Consider the following 27,352-nt stretch of genomic DNA (forward strand, 5'->3'; position numbering starts at 1 on the left):
ATCACCATGCTGGTTCCAGGGTGTGAACTCAGAGTGCCGGACTTGATTGAAAGCACCTTCACCAGATGAGGCTTCTTACTGCCTCTTCATATTTTTTTTTTTAGCATGCTAACTTTGAAGCTTTCGTGTAAAGATTCTGTCCTTCACTTCCCATTCATTTCTTCAGCATCCTGACAGTTGATCAAGTCTAGCCTATGGGAGCATGGGATGTCCTAAAAACTGTGGCTACAAAGAGGATGAGGAAGGTAGAGGGCTATCTTCATCAAGGCAGGTGCTCTGCTGGTGTTGTGGGCAGGAAGCCTACTGCTACACACTAGGAGATGCTGTGGGAGGGCCCAAATGATCTATTTCTTCCTCTCCCGAGGCTTTGTTTCTTCTACCGTGGTCAGGCCATTTAGAGAAAGTGTCTGTTTTTATACTCTAGAGGCATAATACTCAGAAAAGAATCACAGTCACACACATGTATATTATATATTTATATATAGATATATATGGATACATCATACCTTCCAAGGCAAAGGTTCGGAGAATATTGCAGAGTGTGGAAAGGGGAGCTGAAGGAAGAGCGATCAAGTGTGGTAGGAAAGCCATTTCCTCTAGCTTAGCATGATCATCAGCCATGAGCAAGAACACTGCTGCTATGATCCACTGAAGACCTTGGCCCACAGTCGTGGCAATGAAATTAGCAAAATACTACTGTGGAAAACAGACTGATGTTGGTACTGAAGCTGTTAGCATTCCCTTTTACAGGGACATGAGGGTCAGCAGCCCTGAGGTTCCAGCCACCACTCCCCCTGACCCCCATCTGCATCTTGTCTGGAGCGGGTGTCCAGGTCTATACGAGGTGGACATTTCCTAGAAATTGGTCATCTAGTGGTGCTGTTTTGTGAGTTGTCACCCACGCTGAGTGAGGCTTCTCAGTGATGGAGTCACCAAGCTTTGGTAAATAACTCCAGCAAACTGGTTCACCTGTCTGGATTTGGATGGAATTTTTTCTTTGGTGTCTGGAGGGCAAACAGACGTTTGGTTTCTGCAGAAAAGGTTGTACAAAAGAGATACCAATAAGAGCAGGATGAAGTGGGAGTCGGGAGTCTGGAGATGAACTCCCAGTTGGTGGGGCTCTGGCTGCAGCATTTGGACCAAGACAAAAGATAAAGCTCAGAGGGAGAAAGGCCAGGACTATGAACACCTCCAAATGTGCTCTGGCTCTGAGTTGGCTTTGATTTGTTTGTTAATTTGCTAGTTTTTAAGATTTATTTATGAATATAGTGTTCTGCCTGCATACCAGGAGAGGGCGCCAGATCTCATTATAGATGGTTGTGAGCCACCATGTGGTTGCTAGGAATTGAACTCAGGACCTCTGGAAGAACAGCCAGTGCTCTTAACTTCTGAGCCATCTCTCCAGCCCCTGAGCTGGCTTTGAAGCCGATCCTTGTCTCTGGAACCCCTTGCAGGCCACATCCCCCAAAAGTGCAGGTACCAGGCCAAATGTCAATCTTCCTCATAACAAACTCCAGCAGACTACCACCACAGCCATTGACCCTGTGATCAACGGGCCCACTATAAAATGGAAACATCACCAAGAGGCTCAGGGCTTTAACAGCGGCGTGTTACTGTGTTGAGCATTGCTTTATGACCATGGGGTCTCCTGAACTGGAACCCCCCTGAATACGGAGCCTGAGCAACACTGACAGCCATGTGCCATAGAGGACAGCCTTCCAGACCACAGCCACTGCCCTCCTGCCTACCCTTACAGGAAGCATGAAGTCTGGGGGTCTCTAGAGGAGGCAGCCATTAGACGGTCCTCTCAGAGCTCTTTGTTCCTTCTTTACATATCACCACTTGCATCTGGGTGACACCGAGGGCCCCATCAGGACTGTGTCCAGGGGAGAGCTCTGTTCTAAACCCAGTGGCTGGCCATCAAGGCCCCATTCTGGTGCCTCGGGGGTTCTAGGTCCGGGGTGGCAAGTTCCAGGGTCCTTCAAGTTGGTCTTTAGTCTCAGTCCTCTGGTCTCTTCAGGGGAGCAGATACAATCTCTCTAGGCCGCCTGAGCTACCTAGAGTGTTCACGTCAGGTTCAGGATGATTTGGGGGCTCCTTGATAATAATATCACAGGTTCCTCTGGTCCATGGCGCATGCTCGCTTCTAGGTGAGGGTCAAGCTCTGAGAATCTTGGCTCTTGTGGGGAGTACTGGAGGACATGGCTGACATGGATGCATCCTGGAACTCCTTGGCCATGTAGTAGTAACAGATGGCATCGAGGCAGCAGTTGGCATCTGAGAGCTTGCCTGTGATGGACAGGGCACGGCTAAAGGTGAAGTGGGCAGCACAGGTGTTCAGACCCAGGGAGAACTTCACCGTCAGGATCACATGCAGTGGCAGGAAGCAGATGATAAACACTACCAAGTTGGCCCAGATCATGTGGATGGCCCTGCGGGTGACCTCTACCTGCACCACATCAGTGGTCGGCCTCTGCCCCAGCGCGGTCACAACCTGCAAAGAGCAGAAGACCACAATGGCCAGGGGCAGGTAGAAGCCCAGCATTGAGAAGGCAATGGTGCTGAAACCGTGCCGCCCATAGTTCCTGAAGCAGAAGCCACCCTCCTGCAGCCCCAGGTGCCAGCGCACTACCAGGGAAGAGAGCACCACCACCCAGAGGGCCAGACACACTGCGGCAGCCTTTCTTGGGGACCGTAGCTCACGGGCGCGTATCGGATGCCGCACTGCCACGTAGCGGTCCACGGCAATGACAGTGACCAAGCTAATGCTCATGTATCTGTTGGCCAGGTAGATGCCCTGTGAGAGCTGGCAGACTGGTGTATCTGAAGTGTGTCTCAGGGAGTATAGCATGAATGGCAGGGAACAGAGCAGGCAGAGGTCAGCCACAGCCAGGTTGGTCATGTAGACGTGGGTCTCCGTCCACTGGCGCATGCGACAGCAGAACACCCAGAGCGCCAGGCCGTTGAGCAGCAGGCCCAGCACCAGCAGCAAGACCAAGTAGACGCCAAAGACATAGTAGAGCGAATTAGGCCACAGGTCGCCACCGTTGCAAGTTGCATTCATGGTCCTGGAGCTGCAGGAGAGTCAGGAAGTCAGTGAGGGTAGGTAGAAGGAGGAGCCCCAGGATAAGGCCCTGCTCCTGTCCCAGGGCCTGCCCACCTCTGTGCAGGAATTCTGGGAGCAAGCATGCACCACACTGTGAAAGTCCCCTTTCCAAAGAAACTATAGAAACGGTAGAAATCTCAAAGTCACCCTCAAGGCCTAACCTTTTCTCACTGGACAGGCAGGGAGACCAAAGTCTCCAGATATGGAGGAAGACCTAATGTTGCAGTGACCGGCCCAAAGCCAGAGACAGAAGACTCCTCCCATCTCCCTGGCCCTCCTCTCCTTGGGCCAGCCTATTGCAGGGGAGAGGAGGTGGGAGGAGGCTCCACAAGTCCTATCCAGGAAGCTCCAACTCTCTAGAGCCTCCTTCAGCACACAGCTCTCAGCAGGGGGGAGTCAGAGCAGCCCCACCTATGGGTACAAGGATCCCCAGGCTGGGCCCTGACTGTGAGAAGACACCTACACTTGATTCACAGATACGATCAGCACCCACTCTGTCTGGTCTGCCTCTGAAGCACATGGCAATAGAGGGTACATAGAACCGAGATCACCCCTGGAAAGCTGTGGAAACTTCTGAGGCGCTACCACCAGGCCTGTATCATCCCAAGGACCCATTCCAGGCTCATGTCTGAGATCAGGGTATCCACCTTGAGCTCAGAGGTACACAGTTCCCAGAGGCCATAGCCCTGTACCTCCAGGACCTGGACGTGCCCAGAGGCCTAGGCCATTGCCATTGTCGGGAACATCCCCAAGGCCACCCTCCACTGTCCTCTCTGGCCCTTTACTGCCCTGTCTCCTCTCTACAGTGAGGCCCAGGAGAGTTACTAATCCCATCAAGCCCCACCTAGGTAGCTTGGGCAGTGGTCTAACACCTAGGGCGAGGCAGGTGGCACGGCAATGAATGGGAACTAACTCAAGAAAGTGCCAGCAAGTGCTGAGCCCAGGCACACTGGACGCCTGGCCCACTCCCTTGTTCCTTGCTGGGTACCGGGGCCGGGAAGTGCTGCAGGATTGGGTGGGTCATAAGTTTAGGATTTTCTACAGGGGAAGACGACAGGAGAGGAAGAACTGTATTCTCCAGGGAGAGTCAGGCCCTAGCTGACTATCTGCCTTGGAGATGTGGAAGGCATCAACCTTCCCCACAACGGAAATGGACAAGCACTCAGACCTGGGATTGCAGACAGGGAGGTTAATGCACGCTAGATCGAGCCAGGGCTCATTTCCTCTTTGGTCTCCAGGGAACCTGCAGGCACACAGTCCATTAGAGAAATCAGGCACAGACTCCAGCCGAGCTGGATATTCTGCCATCATATTTTGTGTCTAGATTCTATACCTGCCAGATCAGAACGGTTGAATGCCAGCAATCACAGTTTCATGGGCCGTGCTCTGTGCTTTCTGCCAATAGCAGCTTCCAGGAGCTGAACAGATTGGGTCCTAGGCTGCCTGTGGGGAAGGGCTCCATGCTGCCAGTGGCTGGCCTCCCAGCTGAGCCCCCTTCACCTGCAAATGCAGCCCCACCCCCACACACTCTTACTCTCTGCCTCTGGGCATGGAAGGGGCAGCCTGGCTTCTCTGCTACCTGAACCCTGTGAGTGTGAGATGTGGGGTCACTGCTAAGAACCCTAAGGAAGAAGGATTCAAAAGTTCCAAGAGGTTAGGGTGCACACACAGCTCATGGAACACTGCTCCCTCAGGATACCTCCCTGTAAAATCCCAGAGCCCAGTGACAGCCAGCATGTTCTAGCCTTGCCTTGGTATAGCGCAGGGAACTGAAGTCAGACACTCCCAATCGCCTCAGAGCAGCAGGCAGGTCGCCCTCAGCAGGCACTTGGCATCCTTCCCACAGCCAGTGTCAGGATGCTCACAGCTTGGTCTGGAGAAGCTGGCAGGGGCTGCCAGGTTGGGGAAACGGTGCTTTCAGGCGAGTAACTGCCTACCAGGGGTAAAATACGGAGCTGGCATGAGAAGGGGAGCCAGCTGTGCACAGCACAGGCCCTTTCTTTCACTTTTGTGGGCAAGATCAAGCTCCCTTATGCACAGGACAGGCAGAAGGCTGTCCTATGGCTTCAGACTGACCATCCAGGAAAGAAGTCTATGGAGGCCGATGGAAAGCTGAGCCCACCAGAGCCTGCTCCCTTACCCATCCTGATGTCTGGATGGGGACCCACAGACACCCCCACCCCACCCCCAGTGCTTGTCTGCCTATAGTCAGGCAGGCCTAGGGGCCCCACCCACTGACTGAGGTTTGGGGGCAGGAACAAGGCACTATCAGATGGATCCTGCAGAGGCTTTGAAACCACAGGCACTGGAGCCTGGACCCCTACGGAAATGCCCCAGGCCCCACAGAGGCAGGCGGCTGAAAGCTCGCTGCTCCTCTCAAAGGCACAAACAGTTGTTTTCTAGCTTTCAAGTGCAAAACACCACCTACAGAACAGACTTGGGAGTCTCAGGTGAGGGAGGCACCAACGCCCAGAAACACCCCGAGTTACTGTGCACTTAACTGTTCTTGTCATCCCCGCCTCACCTCAACCCCAATGGAGAAGAGTGCACTGATCCCAAGTGTGAGCGCTTCTGCGAGCTCCCTCGAGAAGCCTACCCTGAGAACCCGCATCCCCAGCACAGTTGGGACTGGGCTATATCTATCTATATGCATACCTATCTACCAGACCCCAGCCAAACCCCACCTAACTGCCAGACCCACGCCCTAGCTCAGCCCCACTCTCACCTCTCCCCCTCCCCGTGGACCCCAGCCCAGTCCCCCTCATCTGACAAAGCACCGCCACCCTGCCTTACCCATCTGACAGATCCCAGCCCAGCCTCATTCACTCCAAAGACTCCAGCCCGGCCTCACCAAATGTGATAAGTCCCATCCAGTTCTGCCCCACGAGGAAGCCCCAGCCGCATCAGGTCACACACCTGTTTCTCACGGGGGCTGCGGCCAGCCTCACAGCAGACTGTCTGTCTCAAGCCTGCCTGTAAGCTGAGTAGGCTGTGGGGCTTATTGACGACATCAACAGAGCGGTGGCAGCTCCCCACCCCCACTGCCTGCACTGCTTTCCCCAGTCCTGAGGCTGGGTTTAAAAAACTGGGGATTTCTGGAAGGGAAGCTGGTACCTGCCCCTTCTGACGACACCTACAGAGAAACAGCAAAGAAAGCGTTTGTTCTAGAAACATCTTGAAATGGTTAAACCCAATTGCTCAACCCCACCCTTGGAAGCTTCCTCTTCGTCAACTCACTTCATTCTTTTTTTATCATGACCGGGCAAGGCCCCCACAGAATCTGTGGTCACGAAATGGCACCCAATAGCCTGTTTTTTGGCCAGAGGGAAGCAATGTTCCCTCTCTCCCATGCTCATGAAGATGTGTTTGACAGTAATGTCCCACATCCCTACCTGACGGATGTCAGTATGTGTATAGGACAGAGGCAGGCTTGACTCAGTCAGCCCACAGACAAATCCAGACAGACACTCTAGAAACCTTTCCAGGGCTCATTCTCTTGGCCGGGAATATCCCTTTACACCTGTAAGCTTCAGGAGGCGTTCTTTGCTACAAACATCTTCACTCAGAGCTTGGGGTCTTTCCCGAGGCCACATTTCTTGCAGATCACCATCCCAGTCCCAACCACCCAAGGTCTGGGAACTTTTTCCACATGAGTCCCACAGCTTCTGATCACAGACAGTGTTTCTGTCTTCAAAACCGGCAAGGGGCTAGGGAGACCCTCGGTTCCATGGAGACACAGAGGAGGAATCTATTGGATAGGCGTCACAGTCAACAGCAGGTTTGGGACCCACACCCTAGTCTGTGTCTGTCAGGCTGAGCTCCCTGCCCGTAGGGGAAGTTTGGTCTCAATTACTCTCTTTCACGGTTACCACAAGCACAGCCTAGGCCCTAACCTTGGTCCCAAGAGCCTGGTGTGCAGAATCCCACCTGGGGCCAAGGTCCTTCCAGGAGAACTGTCTGCTGCCTGTGTACTGAACTGAGTTTCCATCCTCAGCATCTCCCCAATTTCAGCCTCTGGCTAGAGCATCTAAGACAGCGCTGCTGGGTAGAGGCTTGGTTCCCTACTGTTAGGTGGACTGGCTCACAGGGCAGGGCAGGGCACCACTCCAGGACCTGCTTATCTCCGGATAGATAGGTAGGGCAGCCGCATCAAGGCCTCTCCTCCCTCCCCACTGAGCTTCTCAGCAGCAGCCTGGTGATCTAGAGGGTAATGTGTCCCGGGAAGATGCTCAACACGTGGAGGTCATGGTGGGCTGTAAGCCACCATCTTCTCCTGCACAGGGCACAAGTTGCCCTCAGCCCTGACTCCGGACCCTACAAACCCACTTGTACCCTAAACTAGGCTCTGCAGGAGACTCAGGGCGCTACTACCCAGGCTGCCCTACAGGGATGCCCAGCCCTTTTCTCAGGGGATTTAGATTCCTGGTCTCAGAGACCTGGACATTGCTGGCCAGGCTCCAGGGTCCTGGCCAAGTCCACACTGTCCCTGCTAGGCAGCCTCAGGACCACAGCTGCAGGAGACTTACTGGTGCCTCTCGGCAATACCAGCCTCGGCTACTGGGTAGCCCTCCCTCCCTGATGCCTGTCTGCCCCACCCTGAGGCCCGTCTACCTCAATGAGGGCCTGACTTGAAGCCCTCACCTTCTTCTCATATGCTGAACTGCTTAAGCCCACACCAGGCCAGCCTCTCTCCCTCCTTCTCTCTCTCTCTCTCTCTCTCTCTCTCTCTCTCTCTCTCTCACACACACACACACACACACACACACACACACACACACACGCACTCTGCCTGTGGTTCAGGAGCTCTCAGCTACTGTCCCAGCACCAGACATACTGCCAAGTTCCCAATCATGGTGATAATGGACTGACCCTCTGAAACTGTAAGCCAGCCCCCAATTACATGGTTCCTTTTATAACAGCTGTGGTCACGATGTCTCATCACAGCAAAGAACCCAAACTAAGACAGGTGCTCAGGCCTGCAGGCAGTTGGAGTCTCTTGAGGATTTAGGGTACCGTGGCCACCTCTCGAACCTGAGTCAGAAGTTGGATAAAGCCTCACCTTCCATCCACCTCCCCAGGCTGACCTAGTAGTGCCTAAGGCAAAAAGAACACTAAGGGTGACCCTGTCTTTGTCTACAGTGCTGCCACTGATCTACACTGATATCGCAGCATTGGTCTTACAGAGACAGCGCCTCGAGCACTGACTTTGCTTGAAGTCTATTTGCTTCGGGGGCCCTCTTAAGTGCCATGCATCATCTAGTGACCATGTGGCCACACACAGATGACAGGATTAGAAGGCAGGATCCTCTGTGTCCTTAACCCTGGCTGTGCAAGGTAGGGCTAGCAGAGAGGATGTGATTATCTCCCAGTTTTCTGTTGGCACTTTCGGTTCCCTCTTCACAGACCAGGTCTGGAAATAACGTCTTCCTGGGAACACCCCTCCCCCACTGGCTGGCCCAGAGCCAGCGAATACATGACCCCCTCCCCCACTGGCTGGCCCAGAGCCAGCGAATACATGACCCCCTCCCCCACTGGCTGGCCCAAACCCAGCAAATACATGACCCTGCTTCTAAATGGGTTTACGAACTAGAATCCAGAACGGGTGGCTACAGAGCAGAAAGACAACTCGGAGGGTCTCTGGCCCGCTCAGCCATTGACCCTGGATGGTTCAGCCTCTCTTGCTTCCCATTCTGCTCTCACACCAGGTCCTTCCAACAGCAGTCCTGGCAAGGCCACCTCGCTTTCCTCCACAGGTCATATCCCCACTTCACAGGACAACACAGTGACAGAGAGGATAATGCCCTCGAGCTCTGCTCGAGCTGAAGCCCCTCACCATCTCAGGACCGGAAGCTTTGCACACCCTTGAGCTCCGCTCGAACTGAAGCCCCTCACCATCTCAGGACCGGAAGCTTTGCACACCCTTGAGCTCCGCTCGAACTGAAGCCCTCACCATCTCAGGACCCGAAGCTTTGCACCTCCTCAGTAAACTCCCACCAGAAGTCTTCCCTGCTGTTTGGAAGCCCCTGGCATTCATCCCGGTACGGATCCCAGGAGTCTCCAGTGAGGTACCCTGGGCACACCCTTGCTCCCTCCACTCCCCCTCCCCCCTCGGACTCAGCAACCCCTCTGCAGGGCCCGGCCTCCATGACTCCTTTTAGTCCAGTTCTCCCACTCTCAGCTGGGACTACTGGGCACGTCCCAAGCCACAATGATCCCCTGGATGGTTCTGACCCGCCCGCTGTTATTCTCCTCTGCAGGGTGATCCTGACAAGACCACAGTTAAACACCAGGCTGTGGCTCTTACCTCCAACCCCAGAACCTGGGAAAAGCTACTCTCTGGGTCCTTGCCTCTGTAGGCCTTGTGAGGCAGCCTTTGACACAGCCCAGACTTTTGCCTGGGACTAATCCTCACAAAACTTGTCTGCTAGCGACACACACTCAAGTGTCTGACGTAGTGTCGGGATCTGCTATCCTCCTGAAAGTCCCTGGTAGAGAAAGACTGGGCGGAGTGGGGTCTTCACTAAGCAGATGTGACAGAAGTGGCCCCGTGGGGACGAGCGACTGGGACACTGGTAGCTCTGCCTTACCCCCCCCCCCCACACTTTTCTGTGCATTTGAAAATCTCCGTGGGTTTCGAAACGAGTGTGCAGCTGTGAGACAGTTTGTGAATGGAAAAGTCCTCCAGTTATCTAGGAAGGGTGGCCAAGCAGTTGAAAGACCTGTTGCCATGAGGCCAGTAACTTTGTTGTGGGGTCCCTTCAATCTGAGACTTGCCCTATATAGCCCCTTGATGGTTGCACCCCAGCCTCTCCTGGCCTTCCTGAACAAAGAAACCCCCTCAGGCTCCTCCAACTTCCTGGTAAGGCACCAAGAACCCAGACCATAGAAAGAGATTTGTTTTGAGGAAAGGGAGGCCAAAGCTTCCTCTGAGTGGGAGGCGACTGGAGGAGGACAGATTAAGCAGCAGTTACTTTGTATATCTTTTCCTAAACAAAAGTGCCTCTGAGATCTGGGCCACCCTCTCATGCAATGCCTTCCACAAAGCTATGGTTTGAGACAAGCATGGGGGTGGGGAGCTGAGAGAGCAGGGCCTGGCTAGGCCTGGATTCACTCAGCCCTCTTAGGTACCAGCCATGCCACGCAGACAGGCTTGTGTTTTCCACTCAGACTAATTTAATTATTTAAATTATTTAATAACCATCATTTCAACGAAAACGTGGCCAAGACAGAAAGAACCCATCTTAGTTCCAGGGAAGGTACTGGGGCCATGCTCTAGTTGTCCTGTCTGAGACCGCAGGGCCCTACAGTCCTCGGGTAAAGTCCCTGGCTCTCTGATGAAGCCATACCCTCCCACTCTCCCCAGGATGGCTCTGACTCTGTCGCTCCTTGGCTGCCTTTCCTGGGTGATGCTGAAAGCCCCTTCTGCTCCCAGAAGCTGGACCACTTCCTCCACCTGCGACCAGTTAGTGTATTCCCAGGCACAATGATAACAGCCCTGGTGTGGCTGAGTGGCCTTGCCCACATCAGCCTCCCCGTCTTCTAAACTGCCTCTCTTCCATCTTAAACAGCACGTGGAGCTGTTGTACAGGGCCATCTCTGCAGTGGGCAGCTCTGGCCTCTGCCCATCCTAGTTCCATGGTCCTCTATTGGTAGGATTTCCATAGGGCAGGGGGTTGTAAGCTTTGTTTGGAATAAGCTCCCAGAGGATGGTTGAGAGACATGGTGAGGGCTTAAAGAACCCTCAAAGAATCTTGAATCCGACTCTTAGAGAGCCCTGAGGAAGCTAAAGGAGTTTTGAGGAGGCTTTAAGAGAGTTGAGGGGATTCATATGGAAGGGTCCTGAGGACATCCTGATAGAGTCCGGAAGAGATTCTGAGGCACTCGAGTTCTAGAGGATCCTGAGGAGGTCCGAGAGGACCCTGAAGTAGTCCCAAGAGGGTTTTGTGGACATCCTGAGAGGGTCCCTGGGGGGAGTTTCAAGAGTTCTAAGTAAGTCCTGAGGTATTCCTGAGTTGTGGAGGGGGTTCTGAGTGGCTGCTGTGGTACCCACTGTCCTTCCTGCCTCACTCATCCCTCTTCTGTAGGAGCCCAGCACCCGCCTCCAGCAGTGAATCCATGTCCTGCGAGACCCATGGCTGCTATCCTTCCTTCCAGGAGCCTCCTGGCCACACGTCCCTTGATGCCCACAGACAGTTTATGTCAACTGGGTCCTAAAGACAACTAAAGTATCCTCACCTTCTGAACCAAACCTACAGCTGGCTGCGGGCAGGTGCCAGCTCCGAGACCCTAAGGACGCACTCACCTCAGGCAGCGCTCTTCTGCTCCAGATGGGCCCTCCCAAAGTGCTGCTCAGTTTCAGTGCTGCCGCACACCCATCCGGGACTCCCTCCGGGACAGTGGGATGGGACCTTGGGTGCTCTCCAGGCCGAAGGGTTCCTGCCTCTTCAGAGCCTCGTCGCCCTTTGAATTGCTTATTCACACTCTCTGTCCTCCTTCCCCTTTCTCTGACTGGAAGGCTGACTTCTGACCTCACATGAGCCCCACTGCTGGGGATGCTATCTCCCACCACAAGCCTCTAACCACCCACTGTGTTTCCTGGTCTCAAGGGAGTTTCGTGAACAAGTCATACCTTTCTGGCAGAGTTTTCCCCACTCAACCCACCTCTAGTCTGAGGGCCCCTTTAGCTACCCCCTTAATCCAGAATCCTGACAGACTGCTGGAAGAAAGCCTACAGGTCCTGAACTGTGGCAGAGATCTCAGACTAGAGAAAAAAATTGCAGCTCAGTCCGAGGGGTGGTGGCACACGCCTTTAATCCCGGCACTCCGGAGGCAGAGACAGGTAGATCTCTGAGAGTTTGAGACCAGCCTGGTCTAGAGTGAGTTCCAGGACAGCCAGGGAGACACAGAGAAATGGTGTCTTGAAAAACAAAAACGAAAACAAGCCAGCTCATGAGAGTTGTGGGTAGTGAACATGTCACTCTGCTCCAAGTGGAATGGTCACCACCCAGAAGCTTGACACTAGCCAAGAGGGGCTGGTCCCTCTATGAGGGACTTTTCTATCTCCCCCATCAGGACATCAGCCTTTTGCTTGGGTAGACTAAGGTAACGTGTCTTGGGTGGGCCAGAGGTTGGCTTAATCAGTATCACAGACACCCACCCTGAGGCAGCCATCTTGAGAAACACAGAGCTGAGGGTTCTCATAGCACCCTTTCCTCTACCCGGGTCACCAGCTCTCTGAGCCACTTCCTCTGAGGTTGAGCAAGATGTGGCTGATGATAGAAATGGAAGCAAAAGATGTATTACATGGGCTGCTACAGATATGAAAATGGTCCCCAGCACAATCGAGAAAAGACAGATACGAATCACCAGTTCTCTGCAGCACCATGACTGTTCCCTCACACGGGCACAAGTCCAGGAGTCTGAGACAATCTCAGAGAGACATCTGGTATGACTCATTGATTGCTAAGATGTTACAAACCCCAGTGGGGGCACTTGGCCATGTTGAGCAAAATGAGGGCTGTAATTATCATTTGACCCCAAAAACCCCTTATCTGGGAATCAGCCACAGGCAGTGAGAAAGTGATGAGCAAATGTTTTAGGGTGAACATTGTGGTGCAGACCAGAGTGGCAACAACCTATAAGCCTCAAACTTCAATCTGCAGGGCTCTGGTTGAAGGAAGGATTCTGGTGCCATAGAACACTGCATAGCCGTAAGAAACAAGAAGACATTCTGTGTCTAAGATCTATTTCTGAGCCAGGCAGTGGTGGTGCACACCTTTAATTCCAGCCCTTGGGAGGCAGAAGTGGGCAAATCTCTGAGTTCGAGGTCAGGTTGGTCTACAGAGCAAGTTCCAGGACAGCCAGGGCTACACAGAGAAACCCTGTTTAGGAAAACAAACAAATCTATTTCTAAACATGTGTATGTATGTATGTATGTATGTGTATGTATGTATGTGTGGTTACACATATGTATGTATGCATGTATGTATGTGTGTATGTAGTTATGTATGTATATGGGTTTGATGGAGTGTACTGGAACCTCACACATGCTCAGTAAATGTTCTGCCCCTGGGCTACAACCCAAGCTCTCCTTTTACCTTTGACCTTCACACAGGATAGGCCCTGAAGTTGTGATCTCCTGGTATTAGCCTCTGGGTCAGCCTGGGAAAACAAGCCTGTGCCTCCAGACCCAGACAATTTATATTCTTTTCACTTTTATACTTTTCCTTAATTTAATGTTTTAAAGACAGGTTGTCACTGTATAACCTAGGCTAGTCTAAAACTCATGCTCCTTTGCCTCAGTGGGATGCAATTACAGGTGTGTGACACCATGCCCAGATAATTTATATCTTGTTTATATGGAGCCAGGAGCTTATGAAGCTTATTTGTTTGTTTGGCTTTATTTCTTCTGGAGACTGAGTTTCATTTAGCTGAGGCTGGCCTTGAACTCCTGCTTCTATCTCCCAAGTTCTAAAGTTACAGGTATGTGCTGCTATGCCCAGTAATTTTGTGTTTTTACATATGAGATATCTTATTTATATTTTATATATAAATTATATATAATAAAAACAATACCAGGAGATGGTGACACACCTTTAAACCAAAGATAACTATGTTGTTTTTGATTATGTTATTAGTCAGAGGGTGTAAACGGGGTGAAGAGACAGGAACAGATGCTAGACTTCAGTGAATACACCTGGGTTTGTAGATTTGCTTTAGAGACACATACATGTCATTGTAATTCCCAAATTAAGCTATTTTTAAAAGATTTATTATTTTTATGTATGTGTGTGTCAGAGAGAAGGAGGGAGGGGATGCAGGAGGGAAGGAGAGAGAGATACATGGATGTCTTCAGAGGCAGAAAAAGGGAGGGGATGCAGGTGGGAAGGAGAGAGAGATGCATGGATGTCTTCAGAGGCAGAAGAAAGCATTGGGTACCTAGAGTTTCACATGGTTGTGAGCCATCCAATATCAGTGCTAAGTTTCAAATTCTGGTCCTCTGAAAGAGTAAGTGCTTTTAACTTCTGAGCCATCTCTCTAGCCCTGTGGTTTCATTATTGCTGTTTTGTCTTGTTTGAAATAGAGTCTCGGTATATAGATCTGGCTGGCCTTGAACTCTATATAAACCAGGCTGTCCTGGGATTCAGAAATCCACTTGTCTCTGCCTGATTGCTGAGGTTAAAGGTGTGTATTACCATACCAGGCCGTACAAAACTAAATTTTAAGAATTCTTAACAGTGACAGCAAAACAATGCTAGCTGACCTATATTATCAGTGGATAACACAACCCGCCCACTCTTACACGTACTTGATTATGAAACCCAGTCGTCTCAACCTGCTAGCAAAAAGGACCAAAAACATTGTTTTTAATAATCGTTTCCAAATTTTTTAAAAGTGCTGTTTTGCCTATATATAAATACAATCCAAAAACTGTAAAAATATTACATAAATCTGCACTGTTTTCAGCAACCACGGCTGGCACTGGCCCTGCCCCCTAGTGCTGTGTGTCTGAGGATGAGGGAATTGAATGACTGAGTACTGCTGCGTATTGGGGTGCAGCGATCGTGATTGAGATTAAGTAGACATAGTATGGAACTGAATTTAACCAAAAGTGTCTGTTTATACTTATCTCGCCTTAAAAATAATCAAAACATTTCCTAGCTCTGTCCACTGACAAAGCCTCGACACAGAGGTTTAACCGAAAAGCGACAAGTTTTCCTAAAGTCCACACATTGGTCTCTGAACACCGAATTGCTTACGGAGCGAGAGAAACTTTTCTAAAAGGCAGCCTTGGATGGAAGGAGGAGGGATGAATAAGATGAACCTGGAAGGTCTTTCTGTGCTAGAGAACCCAGTGGCCATAAAGATGTCAAAGCAATGCTCATGGGGACTGACTCAGGCATGGCCCAGATGGGCTGCACTGTATAAAGAAGGGAACGTTTGGCTATCAGCAGGGTGCGTTTAATGAACTGGAACATAACAAGTTAAAACCCATAAATCTGTGGTCGCCCTTTAAAAATCCATGACTCACCTAAGATGCTAGGAAACCTGTTTGGAAAGCCAGTCTATGAAAACGAAGACCCCACACCCTCATCCTCCCCTCCCACACGGCCTGTGTCAGCGTGACCAAACAACTCCGGAGGCTTCTTTACATACACTGCAGCTAGCAAAAGAAGGAGGCTACAGGCCATATAATGGTCATCAGTAGCTGCATCACAGAAAGATCCAGCCACCCCTCCTACAGCATGGTCTTGCCAGGAATCCAGTGACACCAGAGTCTTCTTGGGCATCTACAGTCTGCCTGGAAGTTGTTGGGAGAGTGGTGGGCATGAAACACTAAGTGAAGGATACAAGCAAGCGGGCAGGATCAGTTGGGGTAGGGGTGGGATTTTCCAGTGCAAGAAGCAAACAAAACAAACGAGTCAAAAAGGGGAGGATGCTGGGTGAGGCAAGAAAGATGCCCTCAGTGATGAGACTTAGAAGGCCCATGAGCAGTAAACTGGGTGGATTCTCTGGCCTTCAATTTGTTGCTGCATCAGCACGGGTGGCCAGGGCACCAGTCATAACTAAGCCTGTGTCCCATCTCCCAAGAGTCAGTAAGAGGCAGACGAGAAGGAAGGAATTGCCAGCTCTTCATTGCCATTGGCCCTGATGACACAAAGCAAGAACCAGTTGACATACAGATGGGGCTATCTCCCTGCTAAGGGTCTGGCAAAGGCCCTTGCCTTCCGATGGACCTGGGAGGGGAAGAGGAAGGCTGAGTACTGCAGCCCATATGGGGCCAGGCAACAGTCCTGGAGAAGAATCCTGTGAAGAGGGTTGAAGCTCGGAGAGGGCTGATATGATGCGAGCACAGCCTGCCCCAAGGAGATGGTGGTGCACGGGCTGCAGCTCAGAGACAGCAGGGAACTGGCTGTAGCCCATTCTGGTGACATGCACAGAGGCTTCTCTCCTTAGAGGACCTGCTGGCCCAGCCTCACAGCTGCGACAGAGCAAGCTTGAAAGATCACACAGAAGACTCTGGCCTGCAGCCAAGCCCTCCAGTCCTGGTTCAATTATGAAAACTGCTCTTTCAAATTTAAGATGGGATTGGATACCTGCCTCTTTCTACCCTGGTACAAACAGGTGATCCTCTCACAGCCAGGGTAGCGGTGGTTGTAAGAGCCATGTAGTTTTAGAATTCCTTCACGTTTTTCATTCTGGACTTTTTGTTGGTGAAAAGATTAAAATCATCTGGGCTGGTAGAGGGAAAGTGATATTGGTCATGACTTGATCACCACTAACATGAGTTTGGTGGACTTTGTGTGTTTCTTGTGTGTGACAGTTAATATTGGCTCTTCTTGGTTGTAGTGGGACACACCTTTAATCCCAGCACTTGGGAGGCAGAAGCAGGCAGATCTCTGAGTTCAAGGCCAGCCTGGTCTACAGAGTGAATTCCAGTACAACCAGGGCTACAGAGAGAAACCCTGTCTCAGTGACCACCCCCCCCCCCAGCCATGTTGGCTATTAACTTGGCAAAATCTAGAATCACCTAGAAAACAGAAGCCTCCTCAGGACTCAGGGCTGGGTGACTCATTTGGGTGCCTGCTTCTGTATCTATAGCACCAAATCTATACTGCACAGTGGAGAGGAATCATGGCCCAGCAGAGCCAGACACGGGCTTGAGTCTCCAAGAGAGTGCACAGAGGACAGAAGTGGATGATCAGCTCAGGCTTCCTATCTGAGAAAGGAATGACAAAGGCCATGGGACCCAGAAGGTTGTGTAAGCCCTGGAGAAGGGCGGTAGCTGTGAGCTGATGGGGAGCAGAGGGGGCAACAAGTCAGAGGGGCAAGTCTCATCTAGAGTATTCAACTAAGGGGTAGGCAAAGTGCTATTGAGAATGGTTTTTTTTTGTTTGTTTTTGTTTTGCTTTAGATTTCTGGAGACAAGGTCTCGAAGTCAGACAGAAAGACAGGGAAATGCACAGATGGGAAAACCCCTCACCAATGTCTGATTGAAGCCTCTCATCACCTGAAAATCAAGAATTTCAACATCTTGAGCATCGCCAAAGACCTCCCTCCCTCCCGTGACTTTCTAGGAATCCCACCAGAAGTCCCCTTGACAGTAAAAGGACGTGGCATAATGCCCTTGTGCTACCCTATGGGTCCTACTTTTATTTCCCCATCTTGTAATCCCATCCAAGGCACCTGTGGCTCAACCATACCATCCCATTTATTAAAAGCCAGGAAGGAAGGAAAATAATTGCTTAACAGTCCTTTGGGATATAACTTGAAAGTCACCAAAATAATATGTATGGACAGTATGTATGGCTAATCCGAAGACACTTAATTGTGACTGTCTCGAGTGGTCACACTTGGGTGTGTTTCATCTTTTCTGTATCTCTTGTCCTGTGAAACACATACTTAAGATCTGTTAAAGGTGTCTTAATAAACGGCAACTCCTCCAGAAGGCCACACCCACGCTCCCAGGTGTGTCTTCTTTCCCTTAGTGCCTTTCTATTTCTAGCAAGCCCCACACCTACTAGATACTGGCTTGCCCTAAAGTTCTTTTGTGCATCAAAGTCAACGATCTGGTGTTACCTGAACTCCCCAGGCTGCTGCAGGTGACAACCTAAACCTATGTTTCCATCTCAGCTGCTTCTGACAGTCTTTGTGGCCTAGGCTGACTTGGAACTCAGGACGATCCTCCTGCCTTCACAGGAGGCCTCCCAGGTACTAAGATTATAGGCGAGAAACCACATGACCGCCTACACTGTAAGCACGTGTGGATGTCTATGAAGATCGCAGAGGGTTTCCCTAGCATGTGGGAAGCCCTAGCTTCAACTTTCCATACTGCAAAGAAAATAAATTAACACCACCTGCCTAGAGTCAACCAAGGAGTCACTTCTTTGACAACAGGCTGGCCTGCCATCACAGCACAGCTGCTTAGACCCATAGTGGATGCTCTGAGGAGACTTCAGCTGTAAACACCACTGAAACCATGGCTGCGCTGAAGCTCCTTCTTCTGCTTCAGGGGCCTTGCTCCAATCACTCCAGCAGCCTGCAATTGCTCCAGGTGACTCTACTTTAGCCATGAAAAGCCTTGGTTGCTGTCTCAGTGACTCTGTTCATCTTTCCACTGGAGGAGCGCAGGGAGAACTTCCCTGTTTGCTCCTGACTGGCGCACATTCAAGGCTTATGATCGATACACAGGCTGGTGGTGGTGGGTTTAAAGCTACACAACTTAACACATATCTTCTCTGGCTCTTTTATGCAGCATCGTTTCTGCTTTCTGGGGTCAGTCCTGGAGACGTCTATTCCGTTTACCAATACGAGGCCCCAGAAAAGGCTGTCTAAATGAACTCTGCTCTACTTGTGGTAGAGTAGGCTGAGCTGGCTGCACAGAACAGAAAAAAACTCATCTTCAAGGTCCAGTTCCTCGACTCCCTCGGCACTGAAATGTTCTGCATCATGCAGGCCCTGTGGACTCCCAGATCACTACACCCAGTACGTACCTGGCAGACACTATCTTGCTCCTGCGGGCAGCATCCAACAAAGTTAATACGGCCTCACTTTGGAGATTTTTTTTTTTTTTGATGAACTATTTTAGTGAAATTCTGGATAATATAAATGAACTCCCATTTACCCACCAGAAAAATTAGGGACAGAACTTAAAATGACCTTGGAGGGCCTGAAACCCTCTCCTGCCCACACCACCACAAAGCCACTTCCTCTTGTGGTGGCCGCAGCACACATGCGACCTGGCCTCCTCCTACTCCAACTGTTCCACTCACACTATGTCTTCCGTGAGCTATCTCCATCCCGGACTTGTCATAGCACATACGTTCCACAGGCAGATCTTCCCACTCCCGCTGATCTCACCGTTACCTGTGCTCACAACCCCGCACTGTCAGCCCCGGCTCTGGTGTGAGCGCGCCAGGCCATGCAGGGCTCTGCTAACAGATGTTTTCTCTCAGATGCCGCCAAAGTGCTTTAGCATCAGTTTGTACCCAGAGGGCCTTATCATCTTCCAAACACCAATTCCCTAGAATTTCTCAACCCAAAGAGTGACCTCTCTACTGCCTATGCCACATTTGTGAGTCTGAGTTTTCAATCTTCCTTCCTTTCCTCTTCCCCACTTCCAATTAATCAAGTATGCACGTGATAAATCTTATAATAATCACTGAAAATAAAACATAATTGAGGAGATAACTGGAACAGAAAACAAGGTGCCAACTATCCAAAATTGGAGAGCACAGGCAGGAAAGGGCACGGGGGCAGCCAAGAGAAACAGAAAACAAAGATGGTCACTTCAAACCAAATGAAATTAACAGTTGCTTAAATGTAGCCTGGTATAAACAATCCAGTCAAAAAGTGAAGATAAGCTGAGAATGCTTGGCAGGTAAGAGCACTTGCCACAAAAGCTGGATGACCTGGGAAAAAGCCAAATACAGCAGCACACATCTGTAACCCTAGAACTTCTATGGGAGATGGAAAGTGGAGAAATACCTGAAAACTTGCTTGCCAACCAGCCTGGAGTATGCAGTGTGGAAACAGAGAGAGCTGCCTGAGCAAAGGAAAAGGGATCCTCTCCCTGAGAGGTGCCCTCTGACCTCTATGTGTGTGCATGTGTTATATATGTTCACCTGCACACATACAAACACCCCTAAAGATAAAAAAAGAAACGCAACAATTATTAAAAATGGGCTTAAAAACCAGGAAGCAATCATATGCTGGCTGTGTGATATGCACTTTAAATACAAAGAAAAGTTAAGAGTAAGAGAAAAACAATAGAGAATAATGGAGAAGTTCTATGATTTGCGCGCTGAGACTTACTGTCTTTCCCAGGAACTCAGAACAAGCAACCAAAAGTCAGGACACGCTACTTTGGGGAACTGGCTGATCTGTCCTAAATGGAATTTATAGGACACCACACCTAGCAACAGCACAACAAGCAGGACAATGATTACCTTTAAATGTACATAGAACGTTCTCCAAAATAGGCCACATGTCAGCTGTAAGGCATCTCTGTCAAACTAAAAGTCAGGTACTGTGGCATATGCCTGTAATTCCCAGCACTCAAGAAGCTAAGCCAAAAGGATCACAAGTTCAAGGCCAGCCTAGGCAACCTACGAGTGCTTGTCTCAAAAAACTAAACCATAAACATCAAAAAGCCTTAAGTGGAGCTGGAGAGATGGTTCAGAGGTTAAGAGCATATACTGTTCTTTCAGAAGACCTGAATTAATTCAGCTCCCATGTTGTGTGGCTCATCACTGCCTGTGCCTCCAGCTCCAGGGGATTCGATTTTCTGACCTTCATGGGGACCTAAACCCATGCATTCATACACACACTATGTACATGCATGCATGTACACACACACATAAATTTTTTAAAGTCTTTAAGTTATACAAAGTATATTCCTTAAATAAAATTAAACTTAACAACAAATCAGTAACAAAGAGCTATGTCACCTAAAGAAAGCTCCAAAGCCTGGGGGTGATGACACAGGTTTGTTATCCCAGTACATGTGAGGCTGAGGCGGGTGAGGGGTGGCTTTAAGTCCAAGACTAGCCTTGGCTGCATAATATGACCCTGTCTCAAAAAAACCACAACATATATTTAAAAAAAAAATTTAACTTGAAATGCTTCCAAAACAACACATTTAGAAACAAACCAAAAATCAGCAATAACTGAAAGGGCATTAGTAAATACTTTGAGGGCAGGAGAGATGACTCAGAGCTAAGAGCACTGGCTGCTCTTCCAGGTCTTGAGTTCAATTCCCAGGAACCACATGGTGGCTCATAACCTTCTATATTGAGTTCGGGTGCCCTCTTCTGGCGTGCAGGAATATATGCAGGCAGAACATTATATACATAATAAATAAATAAATCTTTAAAAAATACTTTGAACCAAATGTGCCACGTTTTCTTTATCCATTCTTCGGCTGTTTCCAGGTTCTGGCTATGACAAACAATACTGCTATGAACAAAGCTGAGCACATGTTCTTCTGGTATGATTGAGCATCCTTTGGGTAGATACCCCAAAGTGGTATTGCTGGGTCTTGAGGTAGGTTGTTTCCTAATTTTCTGACACAATGGAGTACTACACAGTGGTAAAAAATAACGAAATTTGCAGGCAAATTGATGGATCTAGAAAGCACCATATTGAGTGAGGTAATCTAGACCCAAAAAGACAAATATAATATGTACTCACGCATAAGTGGCTCTTAGACATAAAGCAAAGAAAAACCAGCCTACAATGCACAACCCCAGAGAACCTAGATAACAAAGGGGACCCTAAGAGAGACATACATGGGTCTAAGCTACATGAGAAGAAGAAAAAGACAAGATCTCCTGAGTAAATTGACAGCGTGGGGACCATGGGAGAGGGTAGAAGGGAAGGGGAAGAAAGGGAGGGGAGGGGAGAAGAATATATAGCTCAATAAAAACAATAAAAAATAATTTAAACTGACCATGAAAACAGAACTTATTGATGTTAATGAAAGAAGTCAATGCCATGCTTACAGGCAAATTTGTAGCTTTCCTGTTTATTTCAGGAAAGAAGAAAGTTACAATCATTGAGCTGATATTCCACTGTAAGAGCCTGGGAAAACAACTAACTTAACAAGTAGAAGAAAGGAAACAGAAAGGAAGGGAGGAAGGGAAGAAGGGAGGGAGGGAGGGGAATTTAATGTGTTAGAACAAAAGCAAAAAAAAATTTTTGAAGCAGTTTCTCTGTGTAGTTCTGGCTGTCCTGGAACGTGTTCTGTAAACCAGATGGCCTTGAACTCACAGAAATTCACCTGCTTCTGCCTCCCAAGTGCTGAGATTAAAAGCGTGTGCCACCATCACCTGGCTTAGAAAATCAATTTTTAAAAGCTGGTTATAAGCTTGGCCTGGTGGTTTAGGTCTGCAACCCCAGTTCTTCTGGAGACTAAGGAGGAAGGTCCTGAGTTCAAGGCCTGTCTGACCTACAGCAATTTCAACAGCAGCCTACACAACTTAGTGAGACTTCGTCTCAAAACAAAAGAAAACGAAACAAAATGCTGGTTATCTGCAAAGGTAAACAAAACTGGCAATCTTTTGTCAAAACAAAAACAATCTTTGTCAAAACAAAATAGGTACAAATCCCTAATATGAGAAATGAAAGAAAAGAGTTGGGGGACTTCCAACATTAGTAGGCTAAAAATAGTAGTAATAACTTTAACCAAACACATCTGACAACTTTGATAAAAAGGATGAATTTACTAAAAGTCACCACTTTGTCAAAGTTAGTATTTCATGGTCATAGTGAATGTGGACAGCCTGGGTGCTTAGTTCTCTTTATGCCCAGTAACCACGAAACTCTTATTCTTAGAGGTTTTTGTCACATTCAGGACACAGTACAGAATTGGGGACAGCACTGTGCTCCTGGTTGAAAACAGAATAGTTTATATCCATTAAAGTTCTTGAGTTCATAATTTAAGACCTTTCTACAAAGAAAACACCCCAGTTTGATAGTGTGCTTGGTGAGGTCTTTCCTGCATTTATGGGTAAAGTGAACTGAATGTTGGTTACATTCAGAGCACCGTGGAGGGACAGTCTGCAGAGCATCCTCTAAGGCAGACCAGCGTCACACATGAACGTGGACATGGAAATCTTCCCTCAAACCGGGCGGTGGTGGCGCACGCCTTTAATCCCAGCACTCGGAGGCAGAGGCAGGCGGATCTCTGTGAGTTCGAGACCAGCCTGGTCTACAAGAGCTAGTTCCAGGACAGGCTCCAAAGCCACAGAGAAACCCTGTCTTGAAAAACAAAACAACAAAAAAAAATTAAAAAATTAAAAATTGAAATCTTCCCTCAAACCCCAGCGAATGAAACACAGCAATATGTAAACCGACGGATCTCACGCCATCAACCAGTACCCTAGAAGTGTGATCTGTCAGCGGAATTCGTCACTGGAAAAATATGAACAGGGAAAAAATGAAATTTATATAATCCTCTCAATAAATGCAGAAAATTTGACAAAACCTCCTACTCCTGAAAGATAAAGCCCTTAGCAATCTAGGACTCAAAGAATGGGCCCGTGTGTGATAAAGGACATCCACAGATAACTGACAGGAAACCTCACGAGAGAGAGGGGGGCTAAAAATTTTCCTCTGTCCTCAGAAACAGAGTGGCCCCTGTCATTGCTATAGAATGGCACTGGACAGCAGAATGGGCACAGAGCACAAGGTGTGTGTGTGGGGACACTGAAAAGGAATAATGGTATTGTCACCTTGGGTTGAGAAGGAATAACGAATGGTATTGTCACCTTGGGTTGAGAAGGAATAACGAACTGTATTGTCATCTTGGGTTGAAATGCGCACATAGAAGCCATAGTATTTATCAGGGGAAAAAAATGCAGAAACTTAAAACTAACAGGTGGATTAGAAAATTATAGGGCACTCTATTAACAGACTGAAACAACTTATCTCTATACAGTAATAAACAATTAGGAGCTAAAAACTACAGTACCATTTGTGAAATATTAAGAGATAAATGTGAAGCCTGTGTTCTCAAAGCTATAAGATATTGCCAAGAGAAATTCAGACAACCCTGGATCGCTAAGAGAGGAAGATCCTCTTCTCCTTAGACTAACCTAGGGGACTGACCCAACGAAGTACCAGACAACACATCTCACTGGGCTCCTGGCTGCACTGGATCATTAGACTCTATGGCCTCCTATTCAAACACCCAAATGGATACAAAGTCTTCTAGATGGAGGTCTGCAAGATTTCAGCCAACGAGGACTCACACAGTCTTATGGGCACTCCCTATTGCCCATGTAGTTAAGATTCAAGTCCTGGAGTCCCATAAGGCCTTTGCCTGCCCTTCCAGTCCAATCTAGGTGCTGTTCTCCCAAGAGCTTTCCCCACGCTGCCGGGCCATCCCTGAGGGTGCCTAGCCTCTGCTCTGCCCCCAACTGATCCACTGTCATAATACTCTATGTTCATCTGTCATCTCGCTGTCTAGATGCCAAGGCTGTCCGTGTGTAGATGGTCCTCCCTAAAAAAAATCACGGGCTTCAAGGTGGGGGTGCTGGACATCTCGGCCACATCTAAGACACTGGGACATCTAAGACAGTGTGCCTGCCACCCAACATATACACTCTGGTGTCTTAGGATGAAGTGAGGTTGGGAGAGGAAGATGTGGTGGAAAGTGAATAGCCCTCCTGCTCAGCATCCCTGCTGGGGCTGGAGGATGAGGGACAAGCCCAGCTCAATTATGATGCAGTTATAGGTACAAATGCCAGTGTCCTGACACGACACCTACCCAGACCCTGGGCACCCACAGAGCACAACGCTGGTCCCTGGCCCAAATGCCCCCGAAGCTATGTACACCTTCCTGGTAGGTGAACTCCAAGGATCCCAGGAGCTGAAAGTTAAGACTGCCTAAGCTCTGGTCTGGGTAGGGAGACTGCACACATCCTTGACTGAGCCTCACACCTGTATCTCCCGAGATGCAGGGAAACAGGCCATGTGGCTCCAGGCCAGACCTGAGACAACAGGTGTGTGGGTGCTGTCTCTCAGAGGACAAAAGAGCAATGGCCAGGGGGTTCAGCACCAGGTAGAGGACTCAAAGCTCTGCAGATGTGGTCTAAGCACCATGGGGGACAGGTAGAAAGTGCTCTCAGCCAACAAAGCCGGTCGGCCTGCCTGGGCAGAGCAGAAAATCACCCTCTGCCAGCACAGCTCCACCCAGAGCTTTGTGGTGGGTCTGGAGGCTGCAGTGGGTTTCCAAGAACAAAATGATTCTTCCATTAACTTCACAGGGAGGCAAACCTGTCTGAACATCTGGCAAATATCAGAGGACCAAAAGACAGGAAAAACCAAGAGAGGCATACCTGGGAAGCTATGTAGGTTAGTAAGGCATGCTTATGAATGGAAGAGAGGGAGGGAGGGGAGAGGGAGAGGGGTCACGAGAGTACAGTGACAGAGCATGGGATCTGTGGCTGGCTTATATAATGCCCAAGGCTCTCACCAGCTTACCCCAACCCTCTTAGCCTCCTATCCCAAGCTGCTCCTCCAAGACCCCCTGCCTCAGGACAGGACTCCATACTCACCCTAGAGGCTCTGGACCCTCAAGGTTGACTGAGCCTGGGAGGAAGGAGGGTTGAAAACAGGAGACGGACAGCCAGCACACAGCTCCAGGAGGTGTTCCCACACTACTCTGGAGCAGGAAGTACTGGGAAGGAGCTAGAGTGGTCAAAGTCTCCCAGGAGGAGACATTCTCGCACAGACACACCCAACCCGCCCTTCTGGATGGGCCAGAACTACCCCTCATCCTTTGGTGGCAGCTGCCACCAATGATCTAGTCTGCTCAGCAGGCACCGTGTGGCCCCGGACACCATGGAAGGCAAACAGGCCCTGCTGAGACGCCCCAGCTCTTCCCAGAAACATGCTGCTCCCACCAGGGTGGCTTCACATATCAGCCGGCTTATAAACAACAGAAATGCATCTAATTTTTCTGGAGGCTGCAAGTCCAAATGCAAAGCCACAGGGATCCAGGGGCTGGTTCACGGCTGGTCATCTAGCTGCAGCCTCATATGGTGGAGCGGTAAAGAGGTTCTCTAAGGTCCCTTTTATAAGGTCACTGTATTAGCTACTTTTCTCATTGCCATGATGGAATATGATTTTGGCTCGTGGTGGGCAACGTAACGATGCCAATGTATGACAATGAGGCAGCTTGTCACACGGTATCTGCAGTCGGGAAACAGGGACAGATTCTGATAGTGGGCTTTTGTTCATCTGGGTCCCCAGCCCACGGGATGGCATGCCCACATTCATGCTGGGCCTGCTCACTTCAGTTAATCTTCTGAAAACAGACATGCTCACGGTGCTCCTGGGCGATTCTAAACCCTGTCAGGCTGACAAGATCCTGCCAAGCCCTCAAGCCTGCTCCCACCCTGGTTAAGGCAGTCCTGCAGGCCAGGCCACCACAGGGCTTGGCATACTCAGGCTGGTGGGATCTGGCTCTAACCAACCACCACAAACATTAGTGCCCCTCATGCAGTCTCCACTTGTATCCCAGCCAACTTCCCAAGGTGCCAACTTGGGGGTAGGGGGGGGGCAGGCTTTTAGACCCCAGTGGTGACCCCATGGCCTTGGGGTGCCATTTCCCACCTGCCCTTTAACAGTAGCCTATGTTCACCCTTCCAAACCAGGGCTACCCTGAGAAATAACATCCTGGTGGCTGCTCGCTTAGCCCCTGCCTGAGCTGGGCTCCTCAGATCATGGAAGGTAGGCTGGCAGGATCTAGCTGAAATGGTCCCATGATCCTGAAGAGCAGGCCACAGTTTCAGTGCGCCTCCTGGAGGTCATGAGAGTGAACCACACTGAGGAGCAGCAGCCTGTTCCGTGGGAGTCCTCAGGCCTCCCTCAGGAGTCATGGAAGACTGGCCGGTGGTGACGCTGGTGAGAGGCACAGTAGCCGTCGAACAGTGGACAAGGGTGTGGGGATCCAGATGCCTCCAACCCCTAAGAGATCTTTGATAGCTCTTGGAGGTGGGAAAAGTCCACTGGGTGGAGGCTCAGATATGTTCCTTGGGGCATCCTGAGGGGACAGGCGCTCCAGGGGCCTTTCCTGTAAACTGTCACTAGAGGGCTTCCCTCAAGAGTCATCCTCAGATGTCCCTGGAACTACCAAAACAGACACTGTTGAGAGGGGAAGGGACAGCAAATAATAACCATGCTAGCTCAGGGAGCAGTTGGAGGGGAACCCCTGGGAAGGCCCGCTGTGGCAATACAGGTCTTTAGGGTGGATCTTACATTTGAGGCAGCCTTGCCCAGGTGACAGAGCTGGCTGGAACCCCAAGGTCAAGCATTTCAGCCCCATGAGGAACATTCAGTCAGGCCTTCATCCTTCTAAAGACCTTAAATTTGAGACTGGGGCTGCCCAAGTGTCTCAAAGAGAGTTCTGTTTCTACCCAAACGAGCTGCCCTAATCCCATTCTGCTGTGTACTTCTCAAAAAAAAAAAAAAAAGTGACAATTTAGGCTGTGGAACTGGATTACCCGTTACCCACAAAGAGCAAGGGTTCATAATAGATAATGAGGAGACAGCAGGGCCTAACCAGAGTGATTGTCCTATCTAATCCAATTGCTATTTTCTGCTGCTGAATAACGTGTACATGAAGAGGGGAGTGTCTAGTGACACTCCTAGAACAGCACATTGTCTAGGTGACGCTGAATAAGGTGAGCATGGACGGGGATGAGATGGACTCAGCACACTGTCTAGGTTGAATAAGGT

The 27,352-nt window shown here is 49.8% G+C and overlaps 1 protein-coding gene across 1 annotated transcript; it reads right to left on the bottom strand.

Annotated features, from left to right (window-relative positions):
• Positions 1-497: 497 nt before the first annotated feature.
• LOC121433455 (G-protein coupled receptor 35-like) lies at positions 498-25,261 on the bottom strand. The gene is made up of 2 exons (XM_041631880.1): positions 25,168-25,261; positions 498-3,074 (listed from the first exon to the last, which is right to left on the bottom strand). Exon 2 carries the CDS (start codon positions 3,062-3,064, stop codon positions 2,147-2,149), a length of 918 nt encoding a protein of 305 aa, XP_041487814.1. The 5' UTR covers positions 3,065-3,074; positions 25,168-25,261; the 3' UTR covers positions 498-2,146.
• Positions 25,262-27,352: the final 2,091 nt, after the last annotated feature.

This window comes from Microtus oregoni, unplaced genomic scaffold, assembly GCF_018167655.1.
Source record: "Microtus oregoni isolate MIOR12 unplaced genomic scaffold, Mior012 000038F_ref0000394, whole genome shotgun sequence".
Classification (NCBI taxonomy): Eukaryota; Metazoa; Chordata; class Mammalia; order Rodentia; family Cricetidae; genus Microtus; species Microtus oregoni.